The sequence below is a fragment of the Entelurus aequoreus genome, linkage group LG22 (genome assembly GCF_033978785.1).
Source record: "Entelurus aequoreus isolate RoL-2023_Sb linkage group LG22, RoL_Eaeq_v1.1, whole genome shotgun sequence".
NCBI lineage: Eukaryota > Metazoa > Chordata > Actinopteri > Syngnathiformes > Syngnathidae > Entelurus > Entelurus aequoreus.
This window is the reverse complement of record NC_084752.1, coordinates 8753345-8777362: the sequence shown is the minus strand read 5'-3', so window position 1 is coordinate 8777362 and position 24018 is coordinate 8753345. Positions and strand designations below refer to the sequence as shown.

The window sequence follows — 24018 nt, the reverse complement described above, 5'->3', positions numbered from 1 at the left end:
TGGACTCACAGAACTCAGAATCTGAGCACAGTCTCCACGTCTATACCCTTGCACACAAAGATCCCACAAAATAGCCCCATCAGAGCCATTACCTGGCATCTGGTATTTTCCCTCTTTGCAAGAGGTGTCAAAAGTGGTCCCGAGCATATTGTAGAAATAAACTTTACATATTACTAAATGAGCTATTTTATTAGCAGGGAACGCGTTAACGCACGATATTAATCACAAAACATAGCCGCATTAATCATGTATGAACACGGATTAGTCACGCAATTTAATTTGAGCGCATACCGTATTTCCTTGAATTGGCGCAGAGAATATAGTATTCGCACGTCTAGAATTACTGCCGGGTCAAACTCGTTTCTCAAAATAATTAACGCATGCTTGGCCGTATCGCCGGTTCGTTAACGCCGGATCAAATTCGTTTCGCAAAAAATTAATTTTATTATGGCATGTCTATCATTTTCGCCGGGTCAAACTCGTTTCGCAAAATATTTAGCATATGTCTAGAACTTCCGTCGGGTCAAATTCGTTACGTCACGAGTGACGATTTACCTGTCCTCATTTTCAAAATGGAGGAAGCTGATTTCAGTAGTTTGCAATCGCACAAAGGAAAAAAGATAAAGAGTTATTCAGTAGGATTTAAGGTCCAAGCTAGTGAATACCGGTACGGTATGCTAAAAAGAACAGTAAGCAGCTATGTTTTATTAATATACCGTAGCTGCGTGTGTCAAATACGGTATGAGTCATTAAATGACTCCCGCCTCCTGGTGGTAGAGGGCGCTAGTGATCCTTCTTGCGACTTCCGGTACTGCAGAAGAAGTGACAACACGCAGCAACAGATCGTCTTTTTTTTCCTCTCGCCTGAACTTTTAACATGGAGGATTACATACCGGTATCTAAAATAAAACAGTTTTCTAAACTGGACTTTCAATCGAAGCAGGAGGTAATAATTAAAGGAATATCTCCATCGAGACTTTTAAAACGGAAGAAAGAAAATAAGGAAGACTTCTATAAACAAGTTATCGATGCTTTTGGTCAGAAGGAGCTGCAAATGGACTCCATTTATAAGTACAGGTAAGACCATAATAACGTTTTTTTTATTAAATGTGCTTTTCATGATGGTATGCTTACATCGCACTCAAAGCGCACGCCTAAATTTACCGCATTCCTTTTGGTAAACGCCGGAGTGAGAAGAGGTTTTTAAATAATTAGCGCATGCACAGCCATCCCGCAGGCTTCCGGTAAACGCCGGAGTGACAGGAGGTTTTAAATTAATTAGCGCCCCTGCGGCTATTCAACGAAATACGGTATGCTCCTTTACCTTAACCGTGGATGGTTACCTGAAAGGTGTGTTGTTATCAGGTCCATGCAAAGATGAGTGACTGGTGTGCTCGCTGGCAAATTTAGCTTCAAAATACGATAAACCGTCGTTTATTTCTGTTAAAACACACATGGAAAAGCCCACTTTAACCACGTTTATTATCGATTTATTGTTTAGAAGTTCGACTTCCGCCGACTGCAGCTGGGATAGGCTCCAACCCCCCAAGACACCAAAAGAGACAAGCGGTAGAAAATAGATGGATGTTTGGAAGTTTTGACGTTAGTAGCCGTGACTCATACTACATATTTTATCAATCAATCCTGATTACTTTAGCGGTAAATTATTTAAAACATTTTTACAAGGTTTGACCAATTTGAGGCAAATCTAACGTCTAATCGACGTTGTTAATAAGGGTCTAAGGGTCCAGCAGATTCTGTGGTTATGACACGCTATCCCGTGTTGGCAGATTAGTAGCAGTCAGAAAATCATCTGCAGAAAAGTGGACGCCTGCTTCTAATTAGGAAACAGGAAACCTGCCCTGCAGCATCCATCCACTGCTTTTCAATCCCAGCTTGGAGATCCAGTAACAGGATGAGAAGGGCGATCAAGTGTCATTCTGCTAAAGGAAAAAAAAGGGCGCGCAAATGGGATTTCTGGTGTATAACAAAAAAAAAATGAAAAAGAGGGGCTCAAATTGAGAAGCTGAGCTCCGCGTGCAAACCACCACGGGTTTGGGTGGGCAGGAAATAGGCTGCAAGCCGACGTTTTATGATTCCCAGCTGTCAGGCCGCCAGAGGCATGGAGGGCTGCTGGTGGAGCATGCAAGGAGAAGAAGAAGTCAACTGGGAGAGGATGCTGGGTAACTAGTGTCAGTCCTGTGATAAGCAGTGTGGAAAACACAATGCATCTAAAGTAGAGAGGCCTGCCGATATTATCGGCCGATAAATGCTTTAAAATGTAATATCGGAAATTATCGGTATCGGTTTCAAAAAGTAAAATTAATGACTTTTTAAAACGCCGCTGTACGGAGCGGTACATATCCGGTAAAACACGGACGTAGGGCATACTTGCCAACCATTGGCGTTGTTAGGCCTATTTTAGGGGGGCTCAAGCCCCCCTAAAATATATATATATATATACATATATATATATATACATATAAGCCAAATTATCCCGATCCAGATATTACTTTATTTAAGTAATTAAGTAATATTTCCAGGGCTTGAATTTACAACCATTTTAGTCACATATGTGCCCAAAATGTAATCTGTGCAACTTCAAAATATTTGGGAACAAACAATTATTGTATTGTGAGCGAAAGTTGTGGCATTAGCCTCTATGTTGTGAATGAATAAAATAGAGGCTAATGCCACCACTTTCATTGTGTTTCAGTGTATCTTGAAGGATCATGCAAGTCATTGTTTCTTGTTGATGCTGTAAACAAAATGTCACTGTGCAAACTCATGTTTGTTGTTGTACTGAACACAGATTGAAACTAAACCGACTGAAATAATAATAATAACAATGAATAATTTCTAAGTCTTTGTTAGCCGTTTGTGAAGTTTTGTGCTTGTGCGCTACGTTCGCTCGCATCCTGCATCTCCTGGGGGCTAAGCCCCCCCTGTCCTTAAAAGCTAGTGACGCCCCTGTTGCCAACCCTTCCGATTTTCCCGGGAGATTCACGAATTTCAGTGCCCCTCCCGAAAATCTTCCGGGGCAACCATTCTCCCGAATTTCTCCCGATTTCCACCCGGACAACAATATTGGGGGCGTGCCTTAAAGGCACTGCCTTTAGCGTCCTCTACAACCTTTAGTCACGTCCGCTTTTCCTCCATACAAACAGCGTGCCGGCCCAGACACATAATATATGCAGCTTTTACACACACAAGTGAATGCAACGCATACCTGATCAACAGCCATACAGGTCACACTGAGGGTGGAAATATAAACAACTTTAACACTGTTACAAATATGCGCCACACTGTGAACCCACACCAAACAAGAATGACAAACATTTCGGGAGAACATCCGCACCGTAACACAACATAAAGACAACAGAACAAATACCCAGAACCCCTTGCAGCACTAACTCTTCCGGGACGCTACAATATACATCCTAGCTACCACCAAACCCCCCCCCCAAACCCCCATCTCCCAAATTCGGAGGTCTCAAGGTTGCCAAGTATGCTCTAGTATACTCTGGACTGAAGCTGTGTGCCTTCATTGTTTTTGTAGCTGTTGTTTGGAGGCATGTTTGAAAAAAACAAAAAATAATGCACTTTGTGAAAGTCAAAGTATAGTATTTCCCATAGTTGTAATGGGTATTAGGATTATCTCAGGGAGAGCATGTCCCAAATTCCAAGCTGCTGTTTTGAGGCATGTTAAGAAAAATAATGCACTTTGTGACTTCAATAATAAATATGGCAGTGCCATGTTGCCACTTTTTTCCATAACTGGAGTTGAAGTTGTTCTCTTATTTTGGAAAATCTTGTTTTTGATTCATTGATTGAAACTTGTATTAGTATATTGCACAGTACAGTACATATTCCGTACAATTGACCACTAAATGGTAACACCCGAATAAGTTTTTCAACTTGTTTAAGTCGGGGTCCAGGTTAATCAATTCATGGTAAAGTTACATTGTTTAATGCATCCAGCGGGGCATCACAACAAAATTAGGCACAAGAAAGTGTTAATTCCACGACTGTATATATCGGTATCGGTTGATATCGGAATCGGTAATTAAGAGTTGGACAATATTGGATATCGGCAAAAAAGACATTATCAGACACCTCTAATCTAAAGCCTCGTTCACACTGCAGGTCAATTCAGAATATTTTGCCCACATGTGACCTGTATCGGATTTTTTTCATGTAAACGTGAAAAGTGCAATTCCGGATTTTTTCAAACCCAACCAAGGCCTTTTTTTACGATTCGACTGCAGTCTGAACAATCAGGTCGCGTTCATCTGACCAATACGTCATCAAAAAGCGATAAGCGTCAAAATATTTCGCCAAAATAAACGGCTGCAATATATTTGACAAATAAGCAGAATACCAGTGAAAATAATATTTTTTTAGGAACTCACGTCAATGTTCCACCACTCCTGTCTCCGACTGCTCGCCGGCACGCTCTTCGGAGCAGACATCGCGCAGCAAACGTCGCGCAGCAAACGTCGCGCAGCAAACGTCCCACAAACGCTGAGAGCCAAAATTCTTGCCCTCTTCCTTCTTGATATTCTACTATCAATTATTTGTCAATAAATGTTGACTTTGATTGGACAGAATCCTTGAAATGACTACAAATGTGTGAAGACTGATACCTACTAGAATTGGAGCCATGTTGACTTCCGTACACACTGCAGCACGTGTGACGTCACGACGGCATGCGGGGCTGTTTGCGTTTACATTACACATTTTTGTAATGTCAACGACTACCGTATTTTTCGGACTATAAGGCGCACTTAAAATCCTTTCATTTTCTCAAAACTCGACAGTTCGCCTTATAACCCGGTGCGCCTAATGGACGGAATAATTCTGGTTGTGCTTACCGACCTTGAAGCTATTTTATTTGGTACATGATAAGTGTGACCAGTAGATGGCAGTCACACATAAGAGATACGTGCAGACTGCAATATGACTCAAGTAAACAACACCAAAATTGAAAATATAGAACATTACACGCGGCGCTCAAAAATCTATCAAAATGTTTTAGTAGGACTTTGGTAAGCTATGAAGCAGCACCGCTTGATGGATTGTACTGTGCTTCAACTTAGGAGTATTATTATGGTGTGTGTATAAGTTAAGACATATCTGGCATTTTGTTTCGCAATATTATGAAAAAAATAACTTTTCTTACATTCTGGTACCTGCTGATCTGTATTTGGGATCTGCATAAGTCCTGAAAATGGGTGTGAGTTCGCCTTTGTAGTCTGTGCCGACACCATAGTCGATAATCTTCTTCTTTTTCTCTATCTTCTTGTTATGTGGCATTCATCCTCCACTGCTGCCATTTCTAATATAAAATAGTGTAAAGTTCTTACTTATATCTGTCAGTAAACTCACCATGAAAGCGCTAAAACATACCGGTGTAGTGAGTTTACATTATTCACCCAAGGAACTTTAGGTATTAGTGTTCCGGTCGGACGGTTTTTCCCATTTCCGGCGTTGTTAAACTAGTGAGCCACGGATGAGGAGATGCTGCTCCGTTATTGATTGAAGTAAAGTCTGAATGTCATTAAAACAGTTAGCGCCATCTTTTGACACTTCTTCCACTCCCGTCCTTGCACGCTACACCGCTACAACAAAGATGACGGGGAGAAGACGCTGTCGAAGGTGAGCCACGTAAATAAGACCGCCCACAAAACGGCGCATCCTGTAGCGCAGGGGTCACCAACGCGGTGCCCGCGGGCACCAGGTAGCCCGTAAGGACCAGATGAGTAGCCCGCTGGCCTGTTCTAAAAATAGCTCAAATAGCAGCACTTACCAGTGAGCTGCCTCTATTTTTTAAATTGTATTTATTTACTAGCAAGCTGGTCTCGCTTTGCTCGACATTTTTAATTCTAAGAGAAACAAAACTCAAATAGAATTTGAAAATCCAAGAAAATATTTTAAAGACTTGGTCTTCACTTGTTTAAATAAATTCATTAATTTTTTTACTTTGCTTCTTACAACTTTCAGAAAGACAATTTTAGAGAAAAAATACAACCTTAAAAATGATTTTAGGATTTTTAAACACATACATTTTTACCTTTTAAATTCCTTCCTCTTCTTTCCTGACAATTTAAATCAATGTTCAAGTAAATTTATTTTTTTATTGGAAAGAATAATAAATACATTTTGATTTAATTCTTCATTTTAGCTTTTGTTTTTTCGACGAAGGATATTTGTGAAATATTTCTTCAAACTTATTATGATTAAAATTCAAAAAAAATATTCTGGCAAATCTAAAAAATCTGCAGAATGAAATTTAAATCTTATTTCAAAGTCTTTTGAATTTCTTTTAAAAAATTTGTTCTGGAAAATCTAGAAGAAATTATGATTTGTCTTTGTTAGAAATATAGCTTGGTCCAATTTGTTATATATTCTAACAAAGTGCAGATTGGATTTTAACCTATTTAAAACATATCATCAAAATCCTAAAATTAATCTTAATCAGGAAAAATTACTAATGATGTACCATAAAAAATGTTTTTAATTTTTTCAAAAAGATTCGAATTAGCTAGTTTTTCTCTTCTTTTTTTCGGTTGAATCTTGAATTTTATAGAGTCGAAATTGAAGATAAACTATGTTTCAAAATTTAATTGTCATTTTTTTTCGTGTTTTCTCCTCTTTTAAACTGTTAAATTAAGTGTAAATATCATTAATTATTAATAACATAGAGTTAAAGGTAAATTGAGCAAATTGGCTATTTCTGGCAATTTATTGAAGTGTGTATTAAACTGGTAGCCCTTCGCATTAATCAGTACCCAAGAAGTAGCTCCTGGTTTCAAAAAGGTTGGTGACCCCTGCTGTAGCGACTGTCAGAAAGCGACTTGAAAATGATCTGTAAAACATCATCTCTGCAAATATTTTGACCAAAGAACCACCATTACATGTTATGTAGACCACATAACATGTGAATTAGACATCATGTGTGAATGCGGCCTAATTAACTCACCCTGACTTTAGAAGCCAACCTACCTTGGATTGATGTGAAAAATAGATAACATTGTTAGAGTAAATTCAAGACAGGCTGTGTCTGCATGCGGCCTGGCGGCAGACTAAACTGTCGTCTTCCAGGGTATCGTTTATGTCGATAAAACTTTCGACTGGATGTACCTGAGAGCCCCTTTCGGCTCAGACAGAAGCTGAAGCTTCCACTCCTTACTCGCGTTAACAGATCTCCGCCATCTCGCACACGCTGCAATTTATGAGTGAACAAAGCCAGGGTGACACCCGGTGACATACGGCGGAAGTCTTCATAAAGGGACAGGGGCTGTGGCTGTGAGAGAGGGTGTGGTAAACAAGATGAATATCTTCCCCAATGTCAATACGATTTACACAGACAACGTGCGGCCACCTGTCTCCCGGGCAAATAAGAGCTGAGATTTAAGACCCTCCTCTTGGGTTTTGCTCTTTCCATCCTCCAGCACCACGTCACCTATGTTGGAAAGCATGTAGGGGGGGAATCGCTAGCTTGCATATTCTCCTAAGAACCAGAGTCCTGTGCAGGGAATATTTGTTTTTGGGCCATTTATTTTTTATTTTTGGGGGAAAAAAGAGCCTCGTCCACCGCAGAGGTTGCTGTGGTTCTCAGGAGGATACAATGAGATCCATAAACTGGTATAAAATTGAGTAGATGACGAGTTATTGTGATGTGTATTGGATTTCCCATATTTTGAAATGCCAACGTTGATGCTCCTCTGAGACACACGTAATAAAAGGTGTTTGTGAAATCACAGTTAACAAAACAGTTAATAACATGAACAAAAATTCCTCAAAACAGCCCACTACCTATAATATGGGCTTTTTAAACATCATTGTCTCCCAAAACGTTATTAGTTAATGAGATCCTTAGAAACAACAATCTTAACGTCATTGGTCTCAGTGAAACCTGGCTCAAACCAGATGAATTTTTCCCGCTTAACGAGGCATTTCCTCCTAAGTATATTTCCCGTCCCCTTAAAAGGGGTGGAGGGGTCGCACTAATATACAATGAAAACCTTAACCTTACCCCTAACCTAAGTAATAAATATAAATCATTTGAGGTGCTTACTATGAGGTCTGTCACACCGCTGCCTCTCTACCTGGCTGTTATCTACCGCACCCCTTGGCCCTATTCTCACTTTATCAGTGAATTTTCAGTTTGTTGCTGATCGAGTGACGCACGCAGATAATATAATTATAATGGGGGATTTTAATATCCATAGGAATATCCCATCAGACTCTCCTTGTGTGTCGCTCAGACTATAATTGATAGCTGTGGTCTTACACAAATAATAAATGAACCCAGGCATCGCAACGGTACTACACTAGATCTACACAACCGTTCAAAAGTTTGGGGTCACATTGAAATGTCCTTATTTTTTAAGGAAAAGCACTGTACTTTTCAATGAAGATAACTTTAAACTAGTCTTAACTTTAAAGAAATACACTCTATACATTGCTAATGTGGTAAATGACTATTCAATCTGCAAATGTCTGGTTTTTGGTGCAATATCTACATAGGTGTATAGAGGCCCATTTCCAGCAACTATCACTCCAGTGTTCTAATGGTACAATGTGTTTGCTCATTGGCTCAGAAGGCTAATTGATGATTAGAAAACCCTTGTGCAATCATGTTCACACATCTGAAAACAGTTTAGCTCGTTACAGAAGCTACAAAACTGACCTTCCTTTGAGCAGATTGAGTTTCTGGAACATCACATTTGTGGGGTCAATTAAACGCTCAAAATGGCCAGAAAAAGAGAACTTTCATCTGAAACTCGACAGTCTATTCTTGTTCTTAGAAATGAAGGCTATTCCACAAAATAGTTTGGGTGACCCCAAACTTTTGAACGGTAGTGTAGTCCTTGTCCCCACAACTGCGGTCCCCTCCGAGGTTTCTCGTTGTTCCCATTGGGTTGAGTCTTTTCTTACCCTGATGTGAGATCTGAGCAGAGGATGTCGTTGTGGCTTGTGCAGCCCTTTTAGACACTTGTGTTTAAGGGCTATATACATAAACTTTGATTGATTGATTGATGGAATGGATGGATGCTGTAGTTTTTTTAATGCTAAATTAACCACATTAGTGCTACATAAAACATTATGTTGCTACTGGTTCACCGTTTCCTAAAAAGTTTTTAAAAAAAACTTAAAGCCTTGTGCAGTGGTTTACTGACAAACTATTAATGTATAAATAACGTTTACTGCAAATATATACTAGCTCCAAATGTTGGTTATAGGCCTCCTTGACCACCAATAAATCGGTATCGGCCCTGAAAAAAATCGGTTGATCTCTATTACAGACTACCGCATGTATTTTGCTTTTGTAGACCACACACTTGGAAACTATTGGAGACTCTGCGGTTTCAAGCATTTGGCGTCCTCAATATTAATAATCTGTATTTATGCCAATAGTAATAGCACCACTTAATATTTTCTGAAACTTGGCGAGGCTTCACAGGAAGTGGACTATTGCATATTTTTGCGAGGCAGAGAGGGGTGAATACAGAGGGAGCCTATTATCTATCCCGCGTCAGGCACTGACGGGAGTCGGGGAGGGCGAATGAGTAAAGATTTCAAGGTGAATTTGCAGACATGACACAGCACAAGAAGGATACGAAGCGTGAAGATACAATTCATCAGCATTCAACACAAGTTGGGCTGTGGCGGCGGACGGTGGATGCAGGTGGTGGGTGGGGGCTCACCGACCTGGAGTTGCTGCCTGAGGAGAGGCTGGTGCTCAGCGGGACGTGGTCGCCCTTGTCCGACGGCGTCTCCGGCACCGAAGCGGTTGAAGACTGGGACGACACGGACTCATTGCTGCCCATAGATGTTTCGTCGTTGGCGAGGTCGCACACTGAGAACAACAATAGGTGAGAGGGGAGAAATGACTTCATTATTAATTACAGCTTCAAAAAGTACACACCAGGAAAGTTCTAAAAGCTGCATTATTAATAAAAATACATCCAAATCAGGGGTGGCCACACTTTTTCTGCAGGCGAGCTACTTTTCAATGGACTAAGTGGAGGGAATCTACCTCATTCATATATATCATTTATATTGATTTATTTATGAAAGAGACGTCTTTGTTAACAAGTTAAAAGGTGTTTAATGGTAATACAAGCATGTTTAACATTCCTTTCTTTCATGAAGACAAGAATGTACACTACCGTTCAAAAGTTTGGGGTCACATTGAAATGTCCTTATTTTTTAAGGAAAAGCACTGTACTTTTCAATGAAGATAACTTAAAACTAGTCTTAACTTTAAAGAAATACACTCTATACATTGCTAATGTGGTAAATGACTATTCTAGCTGCAAATGTCTGCTTTTTGGTGCAATATCTACATAGGTGTATAGAGGCCCATTTCCAGCAACTATCCCTCCAGTGTTCTAATGGTACAATGTGTTTGCTCATTGGCTCAGAAGGCTAATTGATTATTAGAAAACCCTTGTGCAATCATGTTCACACATCTGAAAACAGTTTAGCTCGTTACAGAAGCTACAAAACTGACTTTCCTTTGAGCAGATTGAGTTTCTGGAGCATCACATTTGTGGGGTCAATTAAACGCTCAAAATGGCCAGAAAAAGAGAACTTTCATCTGAAACTCGACAGTCTATTCTTGTTCTTAGAAATGAAGGCTATTCCACAAAATTGTTAGGATGACCCCAAACTTTTGAACGGTAGTGTAAGTTGGTATGATTGTGGTGACTTGCATTGATTGGAATCAGACAGTAGTGATAACGTCCACATTTTCAAATGGAGGAGAAAAAAAGTCCTCCTTTCTGTCCAATACCACATGAAAGTGCTTGCTTTTTGCCGTCTTATTTGTCCAGCTTCCATAGAAAAATACATTGACGGTAGCTTTCTAGCTTGTGTGCGCTCGCTTTATGAGACTCTTATTTTGTTAGCGCAGGCAGGATGAAGCAGGGCTTTCATTGTGAAGACAGGAAATGTGCAGTCGGTCTTTAGAGTCTGTTGAAATAAAAAACTGTTTCTGGCCTTCCTGTCGGTCATTTTTTCTTAATAATGAGAGGCAGCAGCCAGCGTCATCTCACAAGACCCTCGGGTGCCGTGAATGTCAATCAAGTGACCAAAGTGACGTCCTGGTGAAGATTGATGATCTATAATTTTTAGGTCTATTTTTTTAATGCCTGGCTGGCAATCGACTGACACACCCGCCGCCATGGCCACCCCTGATCCAGATGACAGCTGCGTCGAGATTAAAAGACAAAGGCTGGTTCTGCTAGTACAGGGGTGTCCAAACGGAAAAATCAAAGCATGCGGGAGGCATTTTCAAAACCAATAAATATATATATTCTTTCTACAGGCACCCCTAAAGTTTGGTCGCAAACCCCTGGAAGGGTCGCAAGGCATTGCATTTTAAAAATAACATTATTAAATTTGTATTATTCAACGCTTAAATCTGTAGATCCACTTCAGGTCTCTCTTTCGAATTACAGTAGGGAAGGGATTCATACAGTATGGTGGATCTCGCGTGAGAAAAAGGGATGGTGGAGTGGCGGGGGGGGGGGGGGGGGGAGTTAACCATTTTGCAACGCAGTCTGCTGAAAATGATGGAAAGCGCCACTCTACATAGCAACTGACGCTGTGGTCAAAGTTGGAATTGCCACAAAACACATTTTCACCACTCTACTGCCATCTGTTGGCTAAAGTGGATAGTGAATCCCCCCATTTGTTCATACGTCGGGTAAACCGTGACAAATTGAGTTACATGGACCCCCTTCCTACTGTAACAAAAGTAAAAATGTGTCCATGTGTTATGTCCCTTTTTGCCTCATTTTTATGGCAAAAACTGAAATTTTGAAATATTTTTCTCCAAAAGTGGAATATTTGATGTAAAGTAATGGTCCCTAGTGTGTGAATGTGAGTGTGAATGTTGTCTGTCTATCTGTGTTGGCCCTGTGATGAGGTGGCGACTTGTCCAGGGTGTACCCCGCCTTCTGCCCGAATGCAACTGAGATAGGCTCCAGCACCCCCCGCAACCCCAAAAGGGACAAGCGGTAGAAAATGGATGGATGGATGTAATTGGAGCCTTAGTTAAGGCAATATTTCCTAACAACATTGATCTTAGTTCATTATTACAAACAAAAAAAATCCAACTAAAATTATCGTTAGTGTTAAAAAAAGTAGTTTTTCTTCTTCTTAATTTTAATGTTTTAATCTGTAGATTATTTTCAGATTTATCTGTCGATTATAGGTTTTTGTTTTTTTTTCATGTCTGCTTGATGCACAGAAACTTTTTTTTTTTTTGTATGGCCAACATACAAAAATATGCAATATTTCCCCAAAAAAATATTTCAAAGAGGAATTTTTGATGCAAAGTAATTGGAGTCTTGAATAGAGCAATAATTCATAACAGCATTGATTTGTATTCTTTATTATTTTTGGAGCACTGACTGCTATGAAGAAAACCGCCTACCTGGCAATAATCAATATTGCAACTTTTTCTCGTTAAATTTCACATTTTTTCTTTAATTCCACTTTTTAATGTTTTTTTAATAGTGTTTTTTAAATGTGTTGCGGGCCGTTTAAAAAATCAGCTACGGGCCGCAAATGGTCGAGCAACACTTTGAACACCCCTGTGCTCGTACTAAAAACACTAGTTTGTGATATCAGGGACACATCAAGACACAATGAGCATCTCAAACTCTTTCCTTCAACCATCAACGTGCTCTAAATCCATTATCTAGGACTGCTTGAAAACATTTTTACAATGGGTAGCCCAGATATGGACATTTCCTATGAATGGTGCAAGACTTGCAAATGTTATAGTTGACCAAAATCAATAGCAATAATGTTCCAAGTCCACTTCAATAGGAATACATGAGATAGTTAACTCCAGAAGTGATAGATCATCTGCAGTTTGCGGTTATAAAAAAATAAATAAAATTGCAACTTGTCAGCAAAAGAAAAATAGTGTAAACCAGCCCTCAGTCCAACCACAAAGTTATAGTCTCAGTAATAATGAATGGGATCGAGGCGATATATGCACTGTATATACTGCCCCAAAAAACACACATTTTCAGGTTAAAGTGACTGTTTGCAACCTAAGCAGCTGCCTAAAGGGCGCTAACTTTCCAAAGTGAATATAATTTCTCCTATAAGACAAAACTACGATGTCAATGTTTCGCTCAAATTGCATTGGGTTTGTTTTGGCCTTTTAAAAAGGACCCTATTATGCAAATCCCAACTTTTGTTACCTATTGGTACCTGTTTTTGTGTATTTGGGATCTGCGTAAGTTCCGAAAAATTTAAATCCAACTATGGAGGCATGGCAGAGATATTTATGAAACAATCTTGCCTTTCTTCATACTTCCTTCAAACGAGCCATTTGGAATTGGCACAACTTGTGACCTTTTTCTGTATTGTGACATCAGCGGATATCTCCAAATATGGTAAACCTTTACCCAAAGTGCTTTGCGCAAGACCGCCAGTGTTTCCCACACATTCATTTATTTATTTGTGGCGGCCCGCCACGAAAGAATTACGTCCGCCACACATAAAAAATAAAAAAAAATAAAAATATATATATATATATATATATATATATATATATATATATATATATATATATATATATATAATTTTTTTGGTCCTCTCCAGCTTCTCAGGCAAATCATATAGTTGATGTAGATGCCCATATCGGCTGTTCAGATTTACTTTACAAAAGAGAAGTGTAGGATACTTCTCTTGTTGCCTTATTTGTATTTGACTTTATTAAATGTATTTATATTAGAAACACAACATGTGTATATAACAAAGGGTGCAAAGTCTGCAGGCAGTAGGAAACACATGGTTAAGTGTAGGGAGTAAAACTGATGGCAGTCTAAAGTTCAAGATTTTTGGAGCTCTTTGTTCAGTGGATCAGATGTTTGATGAAGCTCTGTGTCTATCTACCACCACTACTGTTTTCTGTTTATTTGTTACTGACTGTGGCAGGACACCTCTGCCTCTGTTTCACTTTATGTTGCTGGTAAATAATATGGTTGTAGTAGTAGGCTAAAGTTGAATTATTTAGTATGCACTAATTAAAGGGGCAGAGCTTTATGAGACATTTTAGCTTTTATATTTTATAAGATATATATTTTTGTAAGAACCACAATTAATAAATATATTTCAGTGAATAACTTATTGTTCAAATCTGTATATAAATATGTACATAAAGTGTTGTAATTATATTGTAAAATGGATGGATGGATGGATGGATGGACGTTTAAAACAAAACTGTTATTATTAATTAGTAAGTATACATTTTTTTAGCCTTTTTAGAGAAAATCATATCATTGTAGTAAATTATGCAAATTACTCGATGATGTCATGGTGACCACGCCCATAGCCACGCCCCCACCGCCACAGGTATCTTGGCAGTTTATGGGAAACACTGACCGCCATTGTAGTCCGACGCTGTAATCGATCAAACATATCTAGCTGCTGATGTGCAGAACTACTGTAAGGCGCGCCCACTTTAAGTAGCATCCACTTAAACACCTGCCTGAAGGGGTGATGACAACGGAAGTGAAGCGTGTCTTAAACGAAAGTGAAGCTGGAGAGACAACACATAAAACGGAAATCAGAGTTTAAAAAAAACCCAATACTGCTGAAAATAAATTCAGGTTATGGTTATGGTTGGGATTAGGGTTGTATATAGTCAGCCGACATTCAACAACCGGCATTAGCCATCTTTGACCACGTTACAAATCTCGCGTTTTCAGTGTCTTCAAATCCCGTGCACTTCTATCCCAAAATTAATAATTAAATATTGGAAAAAGGTCAAATTAAAAATGTCCTCAAATTATTGTCAATATTGGAGATTTTTTCTTTTTTAAATAAGCCACATTTTTGTATTTAAAAAAAATGTATTTTCTTTTTTTTTTATTTCCGGTCTGTAAAACGAAATCAAATGTTTAAATAAATAATGTCCATTGTGTATTTTACATAAATGAAATAGGTGTATTGTTAAAACATTCACAATACATTACAGATAGAAATGAACATTGTCTACATCAGTGTTTTTCAACCACTGTGCCGCAGCACACTAGTGTGCCGTGAGATACAGTCGGGTGTGCCGTGGGAGATTATCTAATTTCACCTATTTGGGTTAAAAATATTTTTTGCAAACCAGTAATTATAGTCTGCAAATTATGTGTTGTTGTTGAGTGTCAGTCCTGTCTAGAGCTCGGCAGAGTAACTGTGTAATACTCTTTCATATCAATAGGTGGCAGCAGGTAGCTAATTGCTTTGTAGATGTCAAAAACAGCGGGAGGCAGTGTGCAGGTAAAAAGGTGTCTAATGCTTAAACCAAAAATAAACAAAAAGTGAGTGTCCCTAAGAAAAGGCATTGAAACTTAGGTAAGGTTAAGCAGAACGAAACTAAAACTGAACTGTCTACTAATTAAACAAAAACAGAACTTACTGTGGAGCAAAGACGGCGTCCACAATGTACATCCGAACATGACATGACGATCAACAATGTCCCCACAAAGAATGATAAAAACAACTGAAATATTCTTGATTGCTAAAATAAAGTAGAGGAAGACATGAAACAGGAAAATACCAAAAAAAGAGAAAAAAAACACCAAAATAGGAGCGCAAGACAAGAACTAAAACACTACACACATGAAAACACCAAAAAACTCAAAATAAGTCACGGTGTGATGTGACAGGTGGTGACAGTACACCTACTTTGAGACAAGAGCCATAGTGATGCATGCTTGGTTATGGTTTAAAGTCATATCCAAAAATTGTGACAACAACTTTTTACTGTCAACGGAGTTTTGTTTTATAATGATTTCTGCTGGTGGTGTGCCTCCGTATTTTTTTAACGGAAAAAATGTGCTATGGCTCAAAAAAAGTTGAAAAACACTGGTCTACATCAAACATTGCACTCATCACAATTAAAACTAAGGCGTAGCATTATTGCCCTCTATCGGTCAAATTTTGCGTTACATGTTATAAACGAGGTTTGATAGGCAAAGCTACTCTTATACAAAAAATAACACGACCACAAATACAAAAGACATCACAAAGTCAGCAACTTCAATCCAAAACAAACTTAATATTTTTCTGCAAAATATCTATTTACAAAGATTTGACCAAGATTTGTGATGATGTGTGGATTTCTACCGTTGTCTGGAACAATGTGTCCGTCGCTAGGAAACAATGACTCGAGCACTTGCTTGGGGCTGAACATTCATTCATTCATTTATTTAGATTTTTCACTTAAGAACCACCATTACATGTTATGGAGACCACAAACAAGAATTTAAATGTAGAAAAAAATCATAATATGACCCCTTTACATGCACATGCTTGAGCATTCTTCAATTTTGTTCATATGCGGACACTACTACTGTAGACATGAAAATATCAGTTCTACTTTGCCTTTGATATCGCTGAAATTAGCATTAGCAGGTTTAAAAAAAAGTTGTCTTTTTCCCAAGCTGCTGCACCTTCCCTTTAAATCTTCCGGTGCCTTCGGACAGGGGAAAACCTATAACATACCACTGTTTGTTGTCTTGGCCCAGTGTTATTTTTTTTAAAGAGGTATTATATGGTTTGCCCTCATGCCCAAAAATGACTGCTTCCAGATGCAAAACCACTAAAATGTCCTGGGCCAAATGCTATAAATCAATGGTGCGGTCATACTGATTACTGTGGTTTATCTCAATCCTAACCGTATTTATCATTTACTTTGAGTCCTATTGAATGGTAATAATTCCCACCTTGTGCAACGTGATCAGGTATACAGATTGGAATCAGGAATAGAATGCAAACATTTGCATACCGGTCTGAATGTCCAGGGCTTGTGGATTGTAGACAGCCAGGGGACGGTTCTGCCTATTCATCTTCTTGGACTGCCTGGTGGGAGCGCAGAGGACTGGGGCAGGGGTTGAATGGGGGCATGACTCGGGAGCATCGGAAAAGATCTGAAACACACAATGCATTCTTATTTAACCCGATTCTATATTGATTAATAATTTACAAAAATCAAAAAAAGAAAGAAAAAAGTTTATATATATATATATATACACTACCGTTCAAAAGTTTGGGGTCACATTGAAATGTCCTTATTTTTGAAGGAAAAGCACTGTACTTTTCAATGAAGATAACTTTAAACTAGTCTTAACTTTAAAGAAATACACTCTATACATTGCTAATGTGGTAACTGACTATTCTAGCTGCAAATGTCTGGTTTTTGATGCAATATCTACATAGGTGTATAGAGGCTCATTTCCAGCAACTATCACTCCAGTGTTCTAATGTTACAATGTGTTTGCTCATTGGCTCAGAAGGCTAATTGATGATTAGAAAACCCTTGTGCAATCATGTTCACACATCTGAAAACAGTTTAGCTCGTTACAGAAGCTACAAAACTGACCTTCCTTTGAGCAGATTGAGTTTTTGGAGCATCACATTTGTGGGGTCAATTAAACGCTCAAAATGGCCAGAAAAAGAGAACTTTCATCTGAAACTCGACAGTCTATTCTTGTTCTTAGAAATGAAGGCTATTCCACAAAATTGTTTGGGTGACCCCAAACTTTTGAACGGTAGTGTGTCACACACCTTACACACAACAGGCCAAAAGTTTGGACACACCTTATTTCAATGCATTTTCTTTATTTTCATGACTATTTACATTGTAGATTGTCACTGATGGCATCAAAACTATGACACCTGTGAAGTGAAAACCATTTCAGGTGACTACCTCTTGAAGCTCATGGAGAGAATGCCAAGAGTGTACAAAGCAGTAATCAGAGCAAAGGGTGGCTATTTTGAAGAAACTAGAATATAAAACATGCTTTCAGTTATTTCACCTTTTTTTGTTAAGTACATAACTCCACATATGTTCATTCATAGTTTTGATGTGACAATCTACAATGTAAATAGTCATGAAAATAAAGAAAACGAAGGTGTGTCCACACTTTACATTGCAAGACTCGATCCAAATTGAGAATCAAGTTGAATAGAGCATCGATTCTGAATCGAATTGTCACCTCAGGCATCTGAATCCGATTGAATTGTTCGGTGCCCAAAGATTCACACCCATAGTCCAAAGCATAGCTAAGGAGCGCCACCAATACCTCCACCAAGGAGGTTAGGTTTACTTGACTGTTCATTCGTAAGTCTGATTAATTGGGATTCATTCGAATCGATGCACAGACATCGGACACGCTGGAGAGATTATGTCTCACAGCTAGCCTGAGATTGCTGACCCGGGCTCGGATAAGCGGCGGAAAAATGGATGGATGTTTTTTTTTATAATATTGTTATTCAAATGTAAAACAATCTACTGCCATTAGCAAACAGCTAACAAAAAATAAATACAAAAAATTTAAAAAAATTATAAAATAAAAATTAAAAAAACAATCTATAAAATCAATCAATAAATAAAAAAATATGAAATATAATACTTTTTCAACCAATTACCCATCACTACCGATTACGTAAAAGCTACTGAATTGATGTTAAATAGTTTTTTTCCTAATATTATTAATGTGTAAAACAATCTACTTTAATTGAAAAAAAGATTAAATCTAAATATTATTTCAACCAATTACCCATCACTACCGATTATGTAAAAGCTACTGAATTGATGTTAAATGGCAGGGTGGGAGTCAAGGAAGTGTCCTAAATTAAGGCTGTCAGCCATGTTTTTTCTGTTTACATGACAATTTATAATTTGTTTCTATTAACAAAAGAGAAGATACATAATATACAACACAGGTGTCAAAGTCATGGCCAGGGGGCCAGATCTGGCCCACCACATTTTGAATGGCCCGTAAAAGCCTGGAAATAAAAATGCATCAATAAAGTACTTTCTTTCTTTCTTTTTCTATTTTGAAAAAAAAAAAAACACGGGTTGCATGCAGTTATATATCTTTTAAACTTTATCTATCTAATAATGCAACAAATATTATATTATCATACATTCAAAACATTTTTGGGGTAATTACATACATAAATATCTGCCTAACCTATGATTTCAAAGCAAGTTATCCATCAAATTGTACACTTTAAACATGACAATAAATATATTTTTTTTAAAAACAAACAAAAAAAAACAACTAAAGTCTTCAGAATCCTACCGTAAGAAAAAAAAAAGTAACTTTTTTTACATTTACAGTAATACACTGTAAAAATAGCAACCATATTTTGTATGCAAAAAAATAAAATAAAAAAATCTGGCAGCTCATTCAGCAGAATTTTACAGTAAAATAGTGTGCAACCATTTTACCGTAAATTTTTGGGGTAAATTTATGCAATTTTTTGGACTGCAAAATCCACAGATTTGTTTTTCTTACAGTGTAGGTAAAATATACATTTATTAATCAAATGTATATGTAATCATGTGACAATATCATGCGGCAAATCACCCTAACCCCTAACCCTAACCCTAACTCCTAACCCTATCAAACCCGAGTCATACCAAAGACTAGGGATGTCCGATAATGGCTTTTTGCCGATATCCGATATTCCGATATTGTCCAACTCTTTAATTACCGATACCGATATATACAGTCGTGGAATTAACACATTATTATGCCTAATTCGGTCAACCAGGTATGGTGAAGATAAGGTTGTGTTTTTTTTAAAATAAAATAAAATAAGATAAATACATTAAAACCATTTTCTTGAATACAAAAGAAAGTAAAACAATATAAAAACAGTTACATAGAAACTAGTAATTAATGAAAATGAGTAAAATTAACTGTTAAAGGTTAGTACTATTAGTGGACCAGCAGCACGCACAATCATGTGTGCTTACGGACTGTATCCCTTGCAGACTGTATTGATATATGTTGATATATAATGTAGGAACCAGAATATTAATAACAGAAATAAACAACCCTTTTGTGTGAATGAGTGTAAATGGGGGAGGGAGTTTTTTTTGGGTTGGTGCACTAATTGTAAGTGTATCTTGTGTTTTTTATGTTGATTTAATAAAAAAAAACAAAAAAAACAAAAAAAAAAACCGATACCGATAATAAAAAAAACGATACCGATAATTTCTGATATTACATTTTAAAGCATTTATCGGCCGATAATATCGGCAGGCCGATATTATCGGACATCTCTACCAAAGACTATAAAAATGGGAGCCAATACCTCCCTGCTTGGCACTCAGCATCAAGGGTTGGAATTGGGGGTTAAATCACCAAAAAATGATTCCCGGGCGTGGCCACTGCTGCTGCTCACTGCTGCTGCTCACTGCTCCCCTCACCTCCCAGGGGGTGATGAAGGGTGATGGGTCAAATGCAGAGAATCATTTCGCTCACCTAGTGTGTGTGTGACAATCATTGGTACTTTAACTTTAACTTATACATGTACTGTATGTTTCTTTTATTAATGTTACAAGCGGCCCTCTGAGGGCAGACAAAACTGCAATGTGGCCCTCAATGAAAACGAGTTTGACACCCCTGATATACAACAATAGAAGCGGAAATATGTCCTATACTCCGCAAAGGGAATGATGTGACCTGTTAAATTTTTTTTCCCTCATACTTCGAAATAACTTTTTTGGTGCGCCGCTTAACACATTATGTCGCTACTAATCTAAAAAATCATGTTAAAAAAAACTTAAAGCTTTGTCCAGCTGTTTGCTGAAATATACTCTTCATGTTTAAATGTTGCAAATGAATATTTATCTGCCTCCTTGACTGCAATCAATTGGTATCGGCCCTGAACAACACACATCGGTCCATCTCTTCTCAGATTGCGTATGAACAACTTTCCGGTGGTGAATCAATAGATGGACGTATGATGCACACAGCTAGTTAAAATGCAGGGAGGGCCTCCTGGATGCAGGAGCGTGCTGGAGGTTGGACAGACAAGTAACTTTCCACACTGCCGAGTCCAACTTCAGACTGTCAATAGCCTCTGATAGCATAGCAGCAGTGTTTTACATTCACCTCCATCTGCACTGAGAGCAGCCCAGCGTCTCAGCCATATCACATTTCTCACTTTTTTTTTTCTCTCCGTCTCTGCCTTGCTCCAACAAACTTTCTCTCTCATGCCATCCCTCCTCTGCGTCTGCCTCGCCTGTTCACACTCGCTCTCGCTTTCTCTGCCACTTTCTCTAGCCGCAACCGGCGAGCCTCCATCCTCCCTCCTCTCTGTGATCCCCTCTGCCGAGGCTTCCTTTCCTCGGCGCACCTATTCTCTTTAAACTCCACTTCTGACAGTTTGTATGTAAACACAACTCTGGACAAACCTCCTTGAGTCCAGGACCTGCTCATTTCATTCCATCAGAGTCCAGTCCAGTTTGTTGAAAGAAAGAAAGAAAAAAAACTGTAATGTTATTTTTTCCAACTAGGTTATCTCTCAGCAGAGAGCCAACCAGTTCCAAGGCCGAACCATCCTAATTTGGATCCGCACCACACTGTACACATTTATAGATACGTCTGCATATGCCTGGGATTCATGTATTATTCACTAAGAGTGTTAGAAAACACACAGAAAAAAAGATACCTTATCCCGCAATGTTGGCAAAAGTGTGGGGAATAAAGCCTGGATTCGCATCTTTTGCCGCATTGAAAAATACTGGGAAAAGTAGAGCCTCCAAGTTGCAATATAATAAATTCAGGAATTATTTGAATGATTTGTTTCCGTTTAACAAACAGAAAATAATATTATTCTATAATAAAATTATACAATTGTGGACAATACTTTTGATTTCCAAAAAATATTATTCCTGTGTAAAGTATTCTACATTAATGGCAAAAAAGATGATATATAAATGTTATTTTAACTGATAAACAATATAACATTATATTTTGAATGAAAATAACCAAAACAATATTTTTGGGGGGTCAAATTTAGATAATGGGTTAGTATTAGGGATGTTAGCGAGTTAGCTCTTGTGATTTATAAAAAAAAATCATCACATTAATCATGTACACACTTAGATTAATCATGCAATTTGTTTAGACCGTACAAGCTATTTTACTTTAACCGCTATGTGGTCAGTAATTGTCAGTACAAAAATGAATGAGGAGACCGACTGGTGTGCTCAATGGCAAATGTCACTCCAAAATACAGCTTTAAAGAGTTTAAGATAAAACTGTTACCGAATTTATTGCAAACAAATGGCATTCGAATAAAACATTTACAAGCGTTCCTGGGTGACTTTCTGACAATAAAATTGCATTTGTGCACAAGTATTGGGGTCTTTTCTTAAATTTTACTTATGAAAGCGAGTAATCACCTGTGATTAATCATGATTAATCCAATCTGATTTTAAAAATTAACCATTTGACAGCCCTAATTATTATTATAACATTAACATTATAAAACAGGTATTTTAAATTATAATGAAGAATTAACACATTTTGATATTGTGAATATTTTCAGACTATACATTATATATATTTTATCAAATACAGTCTATATACAGTACAGGCCAAACGTTTGGACACCTTCTCATTTCAATACATTTTCATGACTATTTACATTGTAGATTGTCACTAAGGCATCAAAACTATGACACCTGTGAAGTGAAAACCGTTTCCGGGTGACTACCTCTTGAAGCTCATGGAGAGAATGCCAAGAGTGTGCAAAGCAGTAATCAGAGCAAAGGGGGGCTATTTTGAAGAACTAGAATATAAAACGTGTTTTCAGTTGTACATAACTCCACATGGTTCATTCATAGTTTTGATGTGACAATCTACAATGAAAATAGTCATGAAAATCAAGAAAACCCATTGAATGAGGTGTGTCCAAACTTTTGGCCTGTACTGTATGAGTAATAACATTAATTAAAAAAATCAAAGTCACTGATTATCATTGAACGAATACATTTATTTATAACATTTTTCTTGTAAAATTCCCATCATTAACATTACTTCCATCACGTGAATCGCAAACAGCTAATTTAGACTACTATTGTTTGTGGTTCCCTATGCCACAAAGATTTCCAAAAAGCAAATTAATTCTCTAACACTTGACTGTAGATTTGTGAGCAGGCAGACTTGTATTTACATCATTCCTTTAATGAGGCTGATGGGGAATAAACAACACACTAAACACTAAAAGCTCTGAGTTGGCACACTAACAGATCTCAGCGCTGCTCCAAACGGATTAGAAAACTAATCTAAAACCTTTTTTCCTCTTCCTTCCTTTGAGGTGTGACACAGTAACGATGCTTTTGAGAGATTATACAACACACAGCCATGTTGCATGTCGTTTTAAAGCATGTGGCATCTATAACGTTTTTACATGCAAAGGATATGAATGATGGGCTTCTTGACATAAATCCAGCATCAATATCTGGAATTGGGATTGACGTTTACGGCCGCTAAGAGTGGAAAATGACACCGAGTGACGGTTTGGATGCTAGCATTACATTTATCCCTAATTCAGGGTTAAGGATGAGAAAGCACTGCTAGCGAGCTAGCTTGACGAGAGGGGCATAGTTTCCAAAACACAAGCGAGACGCTCAACACAGAATTTCATAGAGTGTTAATTTAGTAATGCACATGAATGAGACAACAACATCTGCCCACCTCTCCTTCGTGGAATGGGAGAGCACAGATTAGGTGAACACAGGTGTTGTGCTAGCTGTCCAAAGTCTCCACTCAAGATTATCTCCTGCTGGCCCCACTATGGACTGGACTCTCACACTATTATGTTAGATCCACTATGGACTGGACTCTTACACTATTATGTTAGATTCACTATGGACTGGACTCTCACACTATTCTGTTAGATCCACTATGGACTGGACTCTCACACTATTATGTTAGATTCACTATGGACTGGACTCTCACACTATTATGTTAGATCCACTATGGACAGGACTCTCACACTAGTATGTTAGATCCACTATGGACTGGACTCTCACACTATTATGTTAGATCCACCATGGACTGAACTCTCACATTATTATGTTAGATTCACTATGGACTGGACTCTCACACTATTATGTTAGATTCACTATGGACTGGATTCTCACACTATTATGTTAGATCCACTATGGACTGGACTCTC

The 24018-nt window shown here is 38.0% G+C and overlaps 1 protein-coding gene across 4 annotated transcripts in view; it reads right to left on the bottom strand.

Annotated features, from left to right (window-relative positions):
• arhgap10 (Rho GTPase activating protein 10) overlaps positions 1 to 24018 on the bottom strand; it is a 150713-nt gene that overhangs the window by 17068 nt on the left and 109627 nt on the right. For 3 of the 4 annotated variants that reach the window (XM_062032902.1, XM_062032903.1, XM_062032904.1), the window contains exons 19-20: positions 16817 to 16958; positions 9718 to 9865 (exon numbers count right to left, since the gene is read on the bottom strand). In XM_062032902.1, coding sequence (XP_061888886.1) covers positions 9718 to 9865; positions 16817 to 16958 — 290 coding nt within the window. Of the gene's footprint in view, positions 1 to 9717; positions 9866 to 16228; positions 16959 to 24018 lie in introns of those variants that run through there. The other variant, XM_062032905.1, reaches the window with a different exon arrangement.